At 46.7% G+C, this 17149-nt stretch overlaps 1 protein-coding gene across 1 annotated transcript in view; it reads left to right on the top strand.

Annotated features, from left to right (window-relative positions):
• pcsk2 (proprotein convertase subtilisin/kexin type 2) overlaps window positions 1-17149 on the top strand; it is a 61615-nt gene that overhangs the window by 26902 nt on the left and 17564 nt on the right. Inside the window, exons 7-9 of the mRNA XM_083774779.1 lie at window positions 2111-2199; window positions 6644-6819; window positions 16014-16229. Coding sequence (XP_083630905.1) covers window positions 2111-2199; window positions 6644-6819; window positions 16014-16229 — 481 coding nt within the window. The remainder of the gene's footprint in view (window positions 1-2110; window positions 2200-6643; window positions 6820-16013; window positions 16230-17149) is intronic.

Raw genomic sequence — 17149 nt, 5'->3', positions numbered from 1 at the left:
CCCTGAGGAAATCACACACACACTCACTCACGCACGCGCACACATGCATACACGCACTCACGCACGCACGCACGCATGCACGCACCGCTCGCGCAAATATTCAAATGAAGCCGTGACCCTCCCCTAAACCCATTACAGAAAATGCACACATCGCAAAAGTAGCAGATCTACAAGCGTCGCTTCGTGCAACGTTTCGAGCTTAGCTTGCGGAGCTGTTACTATTTGTTATTTTTTTGTGATGCTGTAGGATGATCAAGTACGGCGTCAATTTATTATGAAAAAGATAAAAACAAGTTAGAATACGGAGATGGGAGGTTTCTGCCCCGGCAGCAACGATATTAATTTAGTCGTCCTCCGCATGAGAAAGACTGACTGAGATTAATTTAGTCGTCCTCGGCATGAGAAAGACTGACTGAGATTAATTTAGTCGTCCTCAGCATGAGAAAGACTGACTGAGATTAATTTAGTCGTCCTCAGCATGAGAAAGACTGACTGAGATTAATTTAGTCGTCCTCAGCATGAGAAAGACTGACTCAGAACCACTGAACTTAAACCATTGCTTGCTTTATCGCTCTTTCTGTTTCAACTGCAAAATGTCACAGAGGCATAATAATGATTCTTCTCCCTAAACAAATACAGTGACCTTTAGCTCAGGCTCCACCGCGAATGAATTATATCCATGCTAATTCTCAGGGTTTACCAGCTCTCCTCTGCCACCATCTCCTCTATTCCAGTGTTCTTTCTCCAAATTGATATACAGTACATTTGGCCGTGCATGGACCCCCCATCTTGAGTTTGTGCCAAGCACAAGATTTGTGAAAATAATAATGAAATCGAAATTATTCCAAATTTCCCAAACATTTTTTGATAAAAATAACAGGCGCATACGCTCTAGCCTGTAGATCTCGGGCATAGCCTCATGTCAACATCACCCTCTCTCTCTGAAGCATCTGCCACTCAGTGGTGGAAAGTAACTAACTACATTTACTTAAGTAGCTACTGTACTTAACCCATTCTGACCTGAGATCAGATTCTATAAATGTCTTCTACATCCTGACAGTTTTCTGATAAAGCTATGTTTCTATGTCAGTCGTTCTTCCATTTTTCAAAAATAGCAGACCTACAAGCTCGTATCGCGCCACTCGGTGGCGCGATATGAGCTTGTAGATCTGCTATTTTTCAATAGCTAAAGCATAACATGATGCCAACACCAAAATGGGTTCCCGTTCAGAATGGGTTAAGTACAATGTTGACATATTTGTACTTTACTTGAGTATTTCCAATTTCCAGTACTAACTTCTACTCCGCTACATCCTAGAGGCTAATATTGCACTTTTACCTCCACTACATTTATTTTAAAACTTGAGTTACTTTGTATTTTGATTATTATTATTAGAAAACATACATTAATGCACACTGCTGCGGTTTTTGGGGATTTTTAGCAGCGTTTTTCTGCCCGGTTTTCCGAAAAACACGTCCAGTCTGCAAGGACCTTTACCACTTCAACCCTATACAGATTTTGGCCATTTGAAAATAGCCGATCTACAAGCTCACAGTGCGCTGCGATGTGTGACGCATTGTGAGCTCGTAGATCTTCTATTTTCCAAATATTTCTATGCATTTGAAAACTTGAAATTGAACATTCATGCATGAGTACCTTTTCTTTTGGTACTTTAAAGGTATATTCAGTGATTTCACTTAATTCAAATATCACTTATTTTTTTGTTTTGTTGTGATAATCCTCCCTACTATAGAGTGTGCTGGCCATATAAGGAGTTCCTCCCTGTCCCCAGTTAACCCCTGGGGGTCAAAAAACCTTCGTTTTTGACTCTCTATCCTGATTGGACGAAAGGCTGGGTCCCACAGCCAAAAACGAAACCTAAGGTTTTTTGAGTGAAATCACTGAATATACCTTTAAGTACATTTAGATGCCAATACTTTTGTACTTGTCTTTTGCTCAAGTACATTTTGAACTCCATACTTTTAGCCCATACTTGTAACAGTAGTGTTTCTACACACATTGCAGTATTGATACTTTTACTAAAGCAAAATAAAATGCAGCACTCTTGATGACGTGCCTCCTGTGTTTCCTCTCTCGTCTCGTCACCAGTCACGGAACGCGGTGCGCCGGGGAAGTGTCCGCCGCGGCCAACAACAACATCTGTGGCGTGGGAGTGGCGTATCATTCCAAGGTGGCAGGTGTGTGTGTGTGTGTTTGTCATATTATTAACTCTGAAATGTTATTTTTTAAAGGCATACATTTGTGACTTTGCCCCTCTCCTCAGTGGTTCTCAACCTGTGGTCTCCCCCCCCCCCCCCCCCCCCCCCCCCCACACACACACACATTATTTGGGGGGGTCCCAGATGCCAGTGAATAAGGGCCTTTCCAGGCACCACCCCTCTCCAATTGTTTATATTGTGTTTAGTTTCCAAGATGGCCGCATGCACCGTGAAGGGGTGGGGCAGAGGTGACATTATGCCCTTACTGGGCTGCGTTCACACATTCAAGACACCTGTCTTGTCTCTGTCTCTGTGTTTAATGGCCACTCCAATGCATTTCCAATGGAAGCCCAAACACTTTTGACCAAACATTTTTGTTTGATGGGGTGAGGGGGGCAGAACACAAGGCAAGTGTCTTGAATGCAGCTCAGTAAGGGCATTATGTAGACCCCGCCCGCTCACCTAGAAACTAAACACAATTTAAACAGTGGGAGAGGGGTGGGGCCCTTATTAAGGACTTGTTTATACATTAATAATAATAATAATCGTTTTAAATCTTTGAAATGACCAAACCTGCCTTCCGACTGGCAGACAGGTGTTTGGGCTGTGCACAGCCCTCCTCCGAGACACAGACCAAAAAAAAGTGCCCTACTGGGCACAGGTCTCCACCAGGATGAGCAGATGTGAAGAATTCCAGGCAAAGGTTTTTCCTTGGCCTCTAGGGAGTTGGCATACAAAGTTATCCACAGATCCGTGCAGTTAGAGGTAAAAACAGTTTTCGGCCAGTTATAGCGCCACCTTGAGGCTGAGTTGAAATTGTTCATGTGGCATTTCGTCCTCGGCCTAGTGGGAATGTGGGTGCACAATTTCACGGAAATCACGCGATGTGTTCATGATTTGCAGCATTTTTTAAACTGAGCACTCCTGTGCACTTTGGAAGCCAATCTTAACCAATCAGGATGGAGTCTGAGAAATCTGAAAGACTGGTTTCGTTGGATGGCTGTAGAGAGACTGTGTACCAATTTGCGTGATGTTTGGACAGAATCTGTAGGTGTACTGTGCAAAAACTTGTTTTGCACAAAGCGGCCTCCTGGTGGCGCTATAACAGGCCGTTCTGGAAATCTGAAAGACTGGTTTCGTTGAATGGCTCTAGAGAGACTGTGTACCAATTTGCGTGATGTTTGGACAAAATCTGTAGGTGTACTGTGCAAAAACCTGTTTTGCACAAAGCGGCCTCCTGGAGCGGCCTCCTGGTGGCGCTATAACAGGCCGTTCTGGAAATCTGAAAGACCGGTTTCGTTGAATGGCTCTAGAGAGACTGTGTACGAATTTGCGAGATGTTTGGACAAAATCTGTAAGTGTACTGTGCAAAAACTTGTTTTGCACAAAGCGGCCTCCTGGTGGCGCTATAACAGGCCGTTCTGGAAATCTGAAAGACTGGTTTCGTTGAATGGCTCTAGAGAGACTGTGTACCAATTTGCGTGATGTTTGGACAAAATCTGTAGGTGTACTGTGCAAAAACTTGTTTTGCACAAAGCGGCCTCCTGGTGGCGCTATAACAGGCCGTTCTGGAAATCTGAAAGACTGGTTTCGTTGAATGGCTCTAGAGAGACTGTGTACCAATTTGCGTGATGTTTGGACAAAATCTGTAGGTGTACTGTGCAAAAACCTGTTTTGCACAAAGCGGCCTCCTGGAGCGGCCTCCTGGTGGCGCTATAACAGGCCGTTCTGGAAATATGAAAGACCGGTTTGGTTGAATGGCTCTAGAGAGACTGTGTACCAATTTGCGTGATGTTTGGACAAAATCTGTAGGTGTACTGTGCAAAAACTTGTTTTGCACAAAGCGGCCTCCTGGTGGCGCTATAACAGGCCGTTCTGGAAAGTTTGGGGCAGAGGTTCATCGTTGGCATCCAGGGAGTGTGTGTGCAAAATTTGGCATCGACCGGGTTAACGGTGGCCGAGATTAGCTGCTCACGGACACACACACGGACGGACGGACGGACGGACACACACACACACGGACGGAGTGCAAAACATACTCTCCCCCTAGGCCTTCGGCCTGGTGGAGACAATGAGTAGAGACTGAGGAATGGTGCCATCTTATAATGAGCATCAGTGAGGAGTGAGGACCGATTATAGGAAAATAAGGTTGTAAATGGGTTGTTGACCTTTTTTATTACGCAGGATCGATGACCATCGAGAGCGAGCTCTCTTTTTCAAGGACGCCCCTGAGTGTACAATGTGATCACGACATAAAATAAATACAATTAGAAATAACCTAGCCTTTTTAATAGGCCTATTTAATAACCCACAATATTATGCCAAATGTTATTCTATGCATGTTATGCATTTACCTTGCCAGACTTCACCTCTGTAATTTAGTTCATGGATCCATCAGCCAGTGTTATTCAAAAGTCCTCTTTGGACTGCTTCAGAACATAAAACCATTTCTATGCATCAAGGGTCATTGCTATGTCAATTCATGCTATTGACACTCGACTGCTTTTGTAAGCTTTGCTAACATGTCGGCATTAATCTCTTAACCCAGAGCGATTTACAATAAGCAAGAGCAAACATGGTAATACATCAAAACATAAAAAAATTCATCATGAATCCTATGTAAGCTTAAGAACAGTGGAATATCTATCTAAGGAATCTATGTGTATACACTATAGAGTGCTATGTCGAGTGCTATTTAACCCATTCTGACCGGGCACCCATTTTGGTGTTGGCATCATGTCGTGCTTTAGCTATTGAAAAATAGCAGATCTACAAGCTCATATCGCGCCACCGAGTGGCGCGATACGAGCTTGTAGGTCTGCTATTTTTGAAAAAAATCGAAGAACGACTGACATTTTTAGAATCTGATCTCAGGTCAGAATGGGTTAATCAGACCAGTGTGTGTCCAGTGGAAACCTCGTATGAATCTGATCTCAGGTCAGATTGGGTTAAGTTACATAAATTGAGCCTGTGTATACGCCTGTGGGAGGTCGAGGCCAGGGCAAGTACGACGGCGAAGTGCTGTGGGGCTAAAAAATGGAGTCTGAAGAGGTGCGTTTTCACAGTCTGTGGCGGAAGAATGGGAGTGAATCTGCAGTTCTGATTGTAATGGTTAATCATATCCATCTCTGTGCAGCGGCACTCCTGGAGGATTTAGAAGATTTCTTTTTTTATTTCGAGGTCAGGCCTAAAATGCCTGGGTTAAATTGTCACTTCACTGTCATCTGGGGATACCCCCCCCCAATAAAAAAACAAAATAAATACGTGGGGAGCCACAGGTTGAGAACCACTGGTGTAGCACAGCATGAAGCTGTAATGAATGAATGATCAAACCTTTACGGTAGCAAAATAGCAAATATCAGAGGTGAGTTGGAGAGCACATATACTAGCTCCGTGACAACACCATCAATCCAGACAGCTCCAGCTTTCCACATCGTATTGATTCCCCCCCCCCCCCCCCTCCCCCCCGGTAGTAATACGTAGGGAAGTAGCTATCGACTGCTTAGAGGGCAGCTCCTAAGAAGCTGCATTACTCGCTGTGCTCTTGAGATGTTAGACTGATGATAGGTTCTCCGTTTACTTATGATCCTAGGTGACTATTTCTATGCATTCCATGTATTTTCATACGAGGTTTCCACTGGACACACACTGGTTCTGATGAACCCATTCTGACCTGAGATCAGATTCTAAAAAAATGTCAGTCGTTCTTCGATTTTTCTAAAAATAGCAGACCTACAAGCTCGTATCGCGCCACTCGGTGGCGCGATATGAGCTTGTAGATCTGCTATTTTTCAATAGCTAAAGCATAACATGATGCCGACACCAAAATGGGTGCCCGGTCAGAAGACTGTCTGCTAAAATGACTAAATTGTAAATTGAATAGGAAATAGTGCAGCGGTGTCACTGAATGAAAAGGGGGGATAAACGACGTGAACCTATGGACGATGCGTTTTGCCGGTCAACATAACTGTTGAGTAGAAGATTGTGAATGACTGGCCATCTCACCTATAGGAATGTGTGCAGTTATTATGTACCTGTAAAATGCCTGCTATGTCTCTTTTGCCTCCTTAGAACTGCAAATTATTTCTTTGGTAAAAAATAATGAAATGATGCTTTATACGTAAAATTACACTTTTGTTAACGTCCTGAACCCCCATGCAGCATCCCTATTCTGCGGGTTATTTTGCCCAGAAATTGCCGATCTACAATCCCCACAATGATATTTTTGCCAAATTGTTTTGCGTAGAGTGAACATCCACTCTTTACCGGGTGTAGTACAGATGGTTTAAGTTGTACTGCATTTGCAGCTCAACAAAAGCTAATTCCTAGATAATGTCAGGACAAATTTCAAATCTCCACAATGCGATTATTCCATCCCTAATCCATTTGTGGCACCCACCCACCCACCCACCCATCCCGGCAGGTATCAGGATGTTGGACCAGCCGTTCATGACGGACATCATCGAGGCGTCCTCCATCAGCCACATGCCTCAGGTCATTGACATCTACAGCGCCAGCTGGGGGCCCACCGACGATGGCAGGACCGTGGACGGACCCCGGGAGCTCACCCTACAGGCTATGGCCGATGGCGTCAACAAGGTACGGGCAGGGGTCTTCAACAGGGGGGCCACTCATGGGTCTTCAACAGGGGGGCCACTCAGGGGTCTTCAACAGGGGGGGCCACTCAGGGGTCTTCAACAGGGGGGGCCACTCAGGGGTCTTCAACAGGGGGGCCACTCATCATCCATCAGCCAGACCTCCCGGTCCTTCATTGCCATCCCCAGTTCCTGCTTACTGATGCATGTGTCCCCTATAGCGATGACATCAGGGAACGACAGTTTTCTACCTCTGGTCTGCTTTGTGTCATGGTTTGAGTCTTCCCCTGTCTGTATTTCCACTTCGGCCACTCCCACATTCTATTCCACCACACTGCAGACCCATACACCTGTCTCCCACTGCCTCATCAGCCCAACAGTTACCTTCTCATTACACACCTGTGCCTACTTCTGCAATCAAGCCACCGCCTATAAGACTGGACTCATTCTGCCTCATTCCTTGCTAGAAGATAACCTTTTGTTACATGTGTGCATTCCTGTTCTCTGTATTTTCCTATTGTTCCTAGATTATTTACTAGTTTGGATTTTTGACCTCCTGCCTGTTTTTGGACTCTGATATTCTGCCTGCCCCCCCTTGGATTTGTTTGCCTGTTTTGGACTGCTTTCTTGGTTTTGACCTCTGCCTGATGTACTTCGATGTAAGCCTTTTCCCTTGAACTTGATCGCTATTAAACTATTGAACTTACTCTGCCTGTGTTGCCTGCACTTGGGTTCCATTTTGATACACACCGTGACAGTATCTTCTAGCCAGTATGAACCCAGCAGAGCAACAGCTTTTTCAGAGGAAAGTGTCAGAGTTTGATCGGGTGGTGGCTCGCTTCATGTCGTCTACCCCCGACCATTATGGAAGACTTAAAGAAGAGATTTCATCACAGCAGCAGTGGTTCAGTGACAGGCCATGGGTGAGTCATTTTGTTCCACACCTGGATATTGTCCGTGCTAAGCTCAAGAACTTTCTACATAATTGCACGGTTACGGCTGCTGCCCAGCCAGCTCAGCAGTCTATTAGACTTGGATTTGTGGCCCTGCAACCCGCCTGTCTTGAGCCCCCTAAGCAGCTACTTACTACTCCTATTTCTGTGTACCATGAGCCTGCCTGCACTGAACCGGGCCCGGTTAACACCCAGTCTATGAGCCTACTTGCTTATTTCAGTAGTAGGGTCCAAATCCCAGTATATACTGAGCCAGCTGTAGACCCATATCTGGGCACCAGGCTGGCCCGGGGAGGCCCTCGTAGTACCACCAAACGAGCAAACCTCTCCTTGGGTCGCCAAGCCACCATACCCAACCGGTCCAGAGCCACAGCGACTTCCAGCCAACCTCCTGTAGCCTTGTCTCCAGGGTGTGCAGCACCCACTATGTCTCCAGGGTGTGCAGCACCCACTATGTCTCCAGGGTGTGCAGCACCCACTATGTCTCCAGGGTGTGCAGCACCCACTATGTCTCCAGGGTGTGCAGCACCCACTATGTCTCCAGGGTGTGCAGCACCCACTATGTCTCCAGGGTGTGCAGCACCCACTATGTCTCCAGGGTGTGCAGCACCCACTATGTCTCCAGGGTGTGCAGCACCCACTATGTCTCCAGGGTGTGCAGCACCCACTATGTCTCCAGGGTGTGCAGCACCCACTATGTCTCCAGGGTGTGCAGCACCCACTATGTCTCCAGGGTGTGCAGCACCCACCTCGTCGTCTCTGGTGTCACTTCCAGAGCCTGTGGCACCTCCAGTGTCACTTCTACAGCCTGTGGCACCTCCGGTGTCACTTCTACAGCCTGTGGCACCTCCGGTGTCACTTCCAGAGTCTGTGGCACCTCCGGTGTCACTTCCAGAGCCTGCGGCACTTCCAGAGCCTGCGGCACCTCTGGTGTCACTTCCAAGGCTTGCGGCATGCCTGCCGTCGGCCCATGTGTCCTCTGCCTCGTCTCGGCCTCCCAGCCGACCTCCAGACAGCACCTTCTTCGCCTCGTCTCGGCCTCCCAGCCGACCTCCAGACAGCACCTTCTTCGCCTCGTCTCGGCCTCCCAGCCGACCTCCAGACAGCACCTTCTTCGCCTCGTCTCGGCCTCCCAGCCGACCTCCAGACAGCACCTTCTTCGCCTCGTCTCGGCCTCCCGGCCAACCTCCAGACGTAAGCTGCTCAGCCCGGGTCCATCCTCCAGGCCGTCCACCTGAGGTTCAGGTTCCCGGACCCCTTTGCTCTGGTGCCATGACACAGTCTCCCTCCTCCAGACCCCCTCCACCCACCCTGCTCGTTCCTGGTTTAGGGTCGTCTGGAATCCGCCCCTTGAGGGGAGGGTACTGTCATGGTTTGAGCCTTCCCCTGTCTGTATTTCCACTTCGGCCACTCCCACATTCTATTCCACCACACTGCAGACCCATACACCTGTCTCCCACTGCCTCATCAGCCCAACAGTTCCCTTCTCATTACACACCTGTGCCTACTTCTGCAATCAAGCCACCGCCTATAAGACTGGACTCATTCTGCCTCATTCCTTGCTAGAAGATAACCTTTTGTTACATGTGTGCATTCCTGTTCTCTGTATTTTCCTATTGTTCCTAGATTATTTACTAGTTTGGATTTTTGACCTCCTGCCTGTTTTTGGATATTCTGCATGCCCCCCTTGGATTTGTTTGCCTGTTTTGGACTGCTTTCTTGGTTTTGACCTCTGCCTGTTGTACTTCGTTGTAAGCCTTTTCCCTTGAACTTGATCGCTATTAAACTATTGAACTTACTCTGCCTGTGTTGCCTGCACTTGGGTTCCATTTTGATACTCATCGTGACACAGGGGGGCCACTCAGGGGTCTTCAACAGGGGGGCCACTCAGGGGTCTTCAACAGGGGGGCCACTCAGGGGTCTTCAACAGGGGGACCACTCAGGGGTCTTCAACAGTGGGGCCACTCAGGGGTCTTCAACAGGGGGACCACTCAGGGGTCTTCAACAGGGGGCCACTCAGGGGTCTTCAACAGGGGGACCACTCAGGGGTCTTCAACAGTGGGGCCACTCAGGGGTCTTCAACAGGGGGGCCACTCAGGGGTCTTCAACAGGGGGCCACTCAGGGGTCTTCAACAGTGGGGCCACTCAGGGGTCTTCAACAGTGGGGCCACTCAGGGGTCTTCAACAGGGGGGCCACTCAGGGGTCTTCAACAGGGGACCACTCAGGGGTCTTCAACAGGGGGGCCACTCAGGGGTCTTCAACAGTGGGGCCACTCAGGGGTCTTCAACAGGGGGGCCACTCAGGGGTCTTCAACAGGGGGCCACTCAGGGGTCTTCAACAGTGGGGCCACTCAGGGGTCTTCAACAGGGGACCACTCAGGGGTCTTCAACAGTGGGGCCACTCAGGGGTCTTCAACAGGGGACCACTCAGGGGTCTTCAACAGGGGGGCCACTCAGGGGTCTTCAACAGGGGGGCCACTCAGGGGTCTTCAACAGGGGGCCACTCAGGGGTCTTCAACAGGGGGACCACTCAGGGGTCTTCAACAGTGGGGCCACTCAGGGGTCTTCAACAGGGGGGCCACTCAGGGGTCTTCAACAGGGGGGCCACTCAGGGGTCTTCAACAGGGGGGCCACTCAGGGGTCTTCAACAGGGGGGCCACTCAGGGGTCTTCAACAGGGGGGCCACTCAGGGCTCTTCCACAGGGGGGCCACTCAGGGCTCTTCCACAGGGGGGGCACTCAGGGCTCTTCATTACAGGGGGGCCACTCATCATCCATCAGCCAGACCTCCCGGTCCTTCATTGCCATCCCCAGTTCCTGCTTACTGATGCATGTGTCCCTATAGCGATGACATCAGGGGAACGACAGTTTTCTACCTCTGGTCTGCTTTGAGGCATGGACTCCAGAGAAGAAGGGAAGATATAACCTCATTGTCAGCTCTGTAGCAGTGGCCGGCAAACTGTGTTCTTCTGGATCGGACTAGTGAAGAAACACGGGGAAGGTTGCCGTATATTAGATTAGTCGATGGGTGGCTCTTCCAAGAGAGATTTTGCGCATTAGAAGGTGGGTGTAAGTGCCATCCAGCCGTTTCTCTCATTTCTCTAGACGGACGGGGACCGTCCCAAACAGCAGGGTGTCCCCTCCCCCTCCAAAATTGTATTATTTAAAGATAATTGTTTATTGGGGCTTTTTCTGCCTTTTATTTTATAGAAACGGTAGACTGACTGAAGTTATGGGGGGGTGACATGCAGCAAAGGTTGTAGGGATCGGGAGTCGAACCCTCGACACGCTGTCAGGCGGCATTTGCAGCCTAGGTGTCCTCCCCCCATAATTTGGGGACCTCCCTCAACTCTCGCACGCACGCAGGCAGGCAGGCAGGCATGCAGGCACACACACGAACGCACACACACACACACACACACACACACACAATCACACACACACACACACACACACACACAGAGTTAGCATGCTGGTGGTGCCGTTGTAATTACCTGCTTGACTAATCGTACTGCAGCTTGCCTTCCAGGCAGGTGGCCAACATTGCTTGTGCTCTGAGCAAGGTTACTGTAGTTTTGAATTTGTCATGGGGTTTTTATTCTCTATTCTGTTTGACTTGACTTGACTGAGATCAGATTCATACGAGTTTTCCACTGGACACACACTGGTCTGATTAACCCATTCTGACCTGAGATTCAGATTCTAATAATGTCAGTCGTTCTTCGATTTTTCAAAAATAGCAGACCTACAAGCTCTTAGCGCGCCACTCGGTGGCGCGCTATGAGCTTGTAGATCTGCTATTTTTCAATAGCTAAAGCATAACATGATGCCAACACCAAAATGGGTGCCCGTTCAGAATGGGTTAAGGGTGTGCGTGGCTGCATGCGTGCGTGCATGCATGTGTGCCTGGCTGCGAGTTAAATTATACATACTCCAGGTCAAATATTACTCACCTAGTGAAAGATGCTCAGTCAAATATGTTTTCAAAAATATAAAATTCCAAAAAAATATTTTCTTTTCTGTTATTTCCACTATTTGTAAATTCGGCTCAGGTGGTGAATTGATAATGTACTTTTCTCCCTCCCTGGGAATAGTGGAGTCAACACGTGTGTGCAAACACGTGTCTGCTCATAAGTATCCCAAAAATTCAAATACTCAAGTAAAGTACAGATACGAAAAAAAGAGAAGAAAATAAAATACTTGAGTAAAGGTACTTTGTTACTATCCACCACCTCAACTAATCAAGCAGGCTGCATGTCCGGCCTCTTGTCTCATAATCATCGCTTACATAAGCCCAGTGTGTAGGCTTTGTCCACGACGAAAACACGGAGTGCCTTCTTTACTGGCACACGAGAGAAGAATTATTACAATTAGAAATGCTCCTTTTTTCTTTTCTTTTTCACGGATGCTTGTTGCCTCCCACTCCTGGTCTCAATCACTTCCCTCTATAAACGACTCACTTACACTCGGTCGCATCTTGAAGTGTGAGCGCTCCATCCTGGCACAAATTGCTGCTGGATAAATGGAAATGAATCACACGCTACTGTGTGTGTGTGTGTGTGTGTGTGTGTGTGTGTGCGTGTGTGCGTGTGTGTGTGTGTGTGTGTGTGTGTGTGTGTGTGTGTGTGTGTGTGCGCGCGTGCGTGCGTGCGTGCGTGCGTGCGTGCGTGTGTGTGTGTGCGTGCATGCGTGTTTGTGTGTGGTTTCTTTCTTTTTTAAGTGGTGCAACCACTTCTACATCCAGCAATGTCCTCATGTATCATGTATCATGTATCCTGAGCACGAGTGGTGTGCGCATGCGTGAAATTGGAACGAGAGAAGTATGTGACATGGCTGCGACCTGCTGGACGCAAACGATACAGAGAAGAAATTGGAACGATACAGAGAAGAAATTGGAACGATACAAATTGGAACGATACAGAGAACCAATAGACGGGAGTTGCACCACTTGGTTCACACTGGTGTGATTTTTTTACTTGCATGTAATACCAATAAGGTAGCTGCAAATACACAACTCTGATGCTGGCCAAAGGCATGGCATCTCCATATATTCACCATCCAAAGCCACCAAAGGCATGGCATCCCCATCTTGTGAGTCTGATCGAACCCTACGAAACCGCCCATGCGCTCAGATCAACCAACCTACCTTCACTAAAAAACTGCATGACTCACTCCCAATCTTCCGCCGTGGTCTGAAAACCCTTGGAATCGTAATTGCATGTAATCATTATCACAAAACATACATTATCAAGCCCTATTTTACAGTAGGGTCTGTGTCTGTTTGAAAATAGGTCGATCTACAAGCTCACGACACGTTAACAAAGACCTGTGTCTTCATATTGTAGTTTATATAACGTTACTTTTACACAAGTAAAACAAATTGAGTACATATTCCACCACTGTCTGCACGTGGCCCTTTGTTCCGTTGAGACACGCAGGCTTTCTGGATCAGCAGGTGCAGACACAAAATGGATGCTTAATGGGTTTTTTTTCACGGATAGTCCACCTTAAGGCAGGTCGATAACGCACAATATTGTAAAGCACCTGGAATGAATGGAATATACAATTTCAAACACGCGCTGCGAGATTGCACATCTGCTATTTTTGATGACCTCTGTTCTAAAACACTTTTCTAAAATACTAAGAGATTTCTGAAAAAAACTTATGTTGAACTAGATAATCTATTGATATTATATCTATTTTATTTTATTATATATGTGACATTTTACTTGGTGAAAAACGGCTGCATATATCAGTATCGGTTGATATCGGAACCGGAAATGTATAAATAGCCAATATCGAGCGAAGCTGCTGCTGAAGGCGGAGGAGATGAGAGATGAAACATAATCATGAGTTGCTTAACCCATTCTGAACGGGCACCCATTTTGGTGTCAGCATCATGTTATGCTTTAGCTATTGAAAAATAGCAGATCTACAAGCTCATAGCGCGCCACCGAGTGGCGCGCTATGAGCTTGTAGGTCTGCTATTTTTGAAAAATCGAAGAACGACTGACATTTTTTTAATCTGATCTCAGGTCAGAATGGGTTCATCAGACCAGTGTGTGTCCAGTGGAAACCTTCGTATGAATCTGATCTCAGGTCAGAATGGGATAAGGAGAAGAGACTGGAGCGGCACGGACAATTAGAGCCTTTTATTAGGCGCTAAAGTATACAGAAACAACGACTAACGTTTCCACCTTGCGGCCTTCATCAGAATCATCAGCCGTTTCAGGCTTGAGGCACGTTGGTATAGACTCCCTTTGTTCATGAAACACATCATATTTTGTTTATCCTTTTATATGTACGTTGGCTATTAACCCATTCTGAACGGGCACCCATTTTGGTGTTAGCATCATGTTATGCTTTAGCTATTGAAAAATAGCAGATCTACAAGCTCTTATCGCGCCACCGAGTGGCGCGATACGAGCTTGTAGGTCTGCTATTTTTGAAAAATCGAAGAGCGACTGACATTTCTAGAATCTGATCTCAGGTCAGAATGGGTTAATCAGACCAGTGTGTGTCCAGTGGAAACCTCGTATGAATCTGATCTCAGGTCAGAATGGGTTAAAAAATGGCAGATATACATCACTTAGTGCGAGCTTGTGCATCAGGCTCCGTGATGAGAGAGAGAGAGAGAGATAGAGAGAGAGAGAGAGAGAGAGAGAGAGTCATTCATCTGCCGCTGAGGGCTGAAGAGATGAGAGGTGAAACATGTGACGTTTTGTTGGGGAACAACAGGGAACGCCGTTGGAGAGGAGAAACCATCTCCTCTACAACACAGTTCTAAACTATATTGACACGATGCTGATCTGTTAAGCACTCAACACAGAGCCAGAGATACGCATCATCACGTCTGAAATTGGTCCGTAGCCTGCAGGGTAGATTACTAAGGTATGAAATGGTTTTGGTTATTTTCTGCAGAGGAAAAAACGGCACCAAAATTGCTGCACAAAACGTATAATTCTGCTTGATGAAAATGTGCAGTTACGGCCAAATAGTATAGTTTAGGTTCCTGTTTGATAACAGGCGGGTTTTTTCTTCTGTTTTTTACTGCAGTTACTAACTCGCATTTCATTGCTGTCAGGTGGAAACCTTGTACTGTATATCCAAAACGGTTCCTTTTTAATTATTATGATTTTTAATTATTCATTTGAAATAGTGAAAAAAAAGCCGTTCTACAAGCTCGCAGCCCGTTGAATTTCAATACTTTTGGTGTTTTAAGCATTATGTTATAATTTAGCTATTGGAAAATAAGAGATCTACAAGCTCATAGCGCGCCACCGAGTGGAGCGCTACGAGCTTGTAGGTCTGCTATTTTTGAAAGGCCTAAATGGATTCATTTCCCGTTGTGGTGAATGCATGATAGTGTACATGGCATCCTTCTTGATACTTTTGCATTGATATTTATGCCTCCCGATATTATCGGCAAATGCAACATCGAAAGATCATTTCTATATTTTTATATGCATGCTATTTTACAGACTAAACAAAGATTACAGCTGAACATAGCTTGAAAAACCTGTAGATCTGCAATTTAAAGGTAGGGTAAGTGCTATATTGTGGAACACTACACAAATTAAGCTGATAAATGGCTACTCTACACCTCACCTACAGTACCTGAAAATGTATTTTCTGTTTATTAAAGTGCTGAAGAGACAGGGAGATCGACCCTGTTACTGAACAAACACGTGATGATTTAATACCATCAGAATATAGTGATTTAAAAATCCTTTTTGTTTTAACAAAAGGAAATATCACTTACCCTACCTATTTTAGAATTAAGTTTTGAACCTTCATATGACCACCGCGCACTCTGACTATTGGTGCGCCACCCGTTCAAAACATATCAAAATAAAGGGTAGTGGGTCGCACACACCAAGACTGCAGTTCAAATATAGTTTATTTCATATTTGAAACAAATGGACAAACGTTTCGGCTACTGATGAAGGCTGGATAGCCGAAACGTTTGTCCATTTGTTTAAAATATGAAATAAACTATTTGCAGTTGAACTGCAGTCTTGGTGTGTGCGACCCACTACCCTTTATTTTGAGAATGACGTTTTGGACATAATCTCATCCCGCAAGGTCCTGGTTGTGTTCTCAGGGCAGAGGAGGGAAGGAAGGGCAGCATCTAGTTGTGGTTTTAGACATGCTCTCATCCCGCTGGTCGTCCTGGTTGTGTTCTCATCCCGCTGGTCATCCTGGTTGTGTTCTCATCCCGCTGGTCGTCCCGGTTGTGTCCTCAGGGCAGAGGAGGGAAGGGCAGCATCTACGTGTGGGCGTCGGGCGACGGCGGCAGCTTCGACGACTGCAACTGCGACGGCTACGCCTCCAGCATGTGGACCATCTCCATCAACTCGGCCATCAACGACGGACGCACCGCCCTCTACGACGAGAGCTGCTCCTCCACCCTGGCCTCCACCTTCAGCAACGGGCGCAAGAGGAACCCCGAGGCCGGCGTGGTGAGTTGATTTGGTGCTGGAATAATACAGTGGTGGAAAGTAACCAAGTGCATAAGCGAGTGCAAAATAACAGATACTGTTACAAATAATACAGTGCAGAACAGAATGAAAGAAGGGGGGAAAAAGGTCTTTGGGACATTTTCACAATATGAAATTATCATGTCCAGAGAACATAAGATGATGTCTTGTTCGTCAACCTGTGGATTATTAAAACAGTTTAAGGGCCCCAGACGGAGATCTCCGTCCTGTTTAACTAGTACAGTCTGATGCCCTAGACGGAGATTGATTAAAAGGACGGAGATTATCGCATCGCTCCACAGGCTGGGAGCGCCTGTTGCGCAACATTCGATGTTGACGAGACCGAAAAACTTAAAACGTTAATAACTCTTGATCTAAATCATAACGTCTAATTCTAAGAAAAGATCATGTCTTAGACGGCCCAGCACGGTCCCGTCGCTAGTCGTGGTAGATTTAATCATACCTCCCGTGGTTGTCGATCGCCTCTAGAGTGTTTTGGCTACATTTAGCTGATTCAGCCACATCCGGGATAACATCCGGTCCGTCGGTAAAAAGTGCTCCGCTGCTATAAATCGCTGGGCCCACTGATTTAACCCATTCTGACCTGAGATCAGATTCATACGAGGTTTCCGCCGGACACACACTGGTCTGATGAACCCATTCTGACCTGAGATCAGATTCTAAAAATGTCAGTCGCTCTTCGATTTTTCAAAAATAGCAGACCTACAAGCTCGTATCGCGCCACTCGGTGGCGCGATATGAGCTTGTAGATCTGCTATTTTTTAATCGCTAAAGCATAACATGATGCCGACACCAAAATGGGTGCCCGGTCAGAATGGGTTAATGGATTAAATAACCCCGGGCAATTAATGTTTTAACAAAATCATATATTTCTAATAGTC

Source organism: Protomyctophum parallelum (genome assembly GCF_964188405.1).
Source record: "Protomyctophum parallelum genome assembly, chromosome: 10".
NCBI classification, from domain to species: domain Eukaryota; kingdom Metazoa; phylum Chordata; class Actinopteri; order Myctophiformes; family Myctophidae; genus Protomyctophum; species Protomyctophum parallelum.
This window is presented reverse-complemented; position numbering and strand designations above follow the sequence as displayed.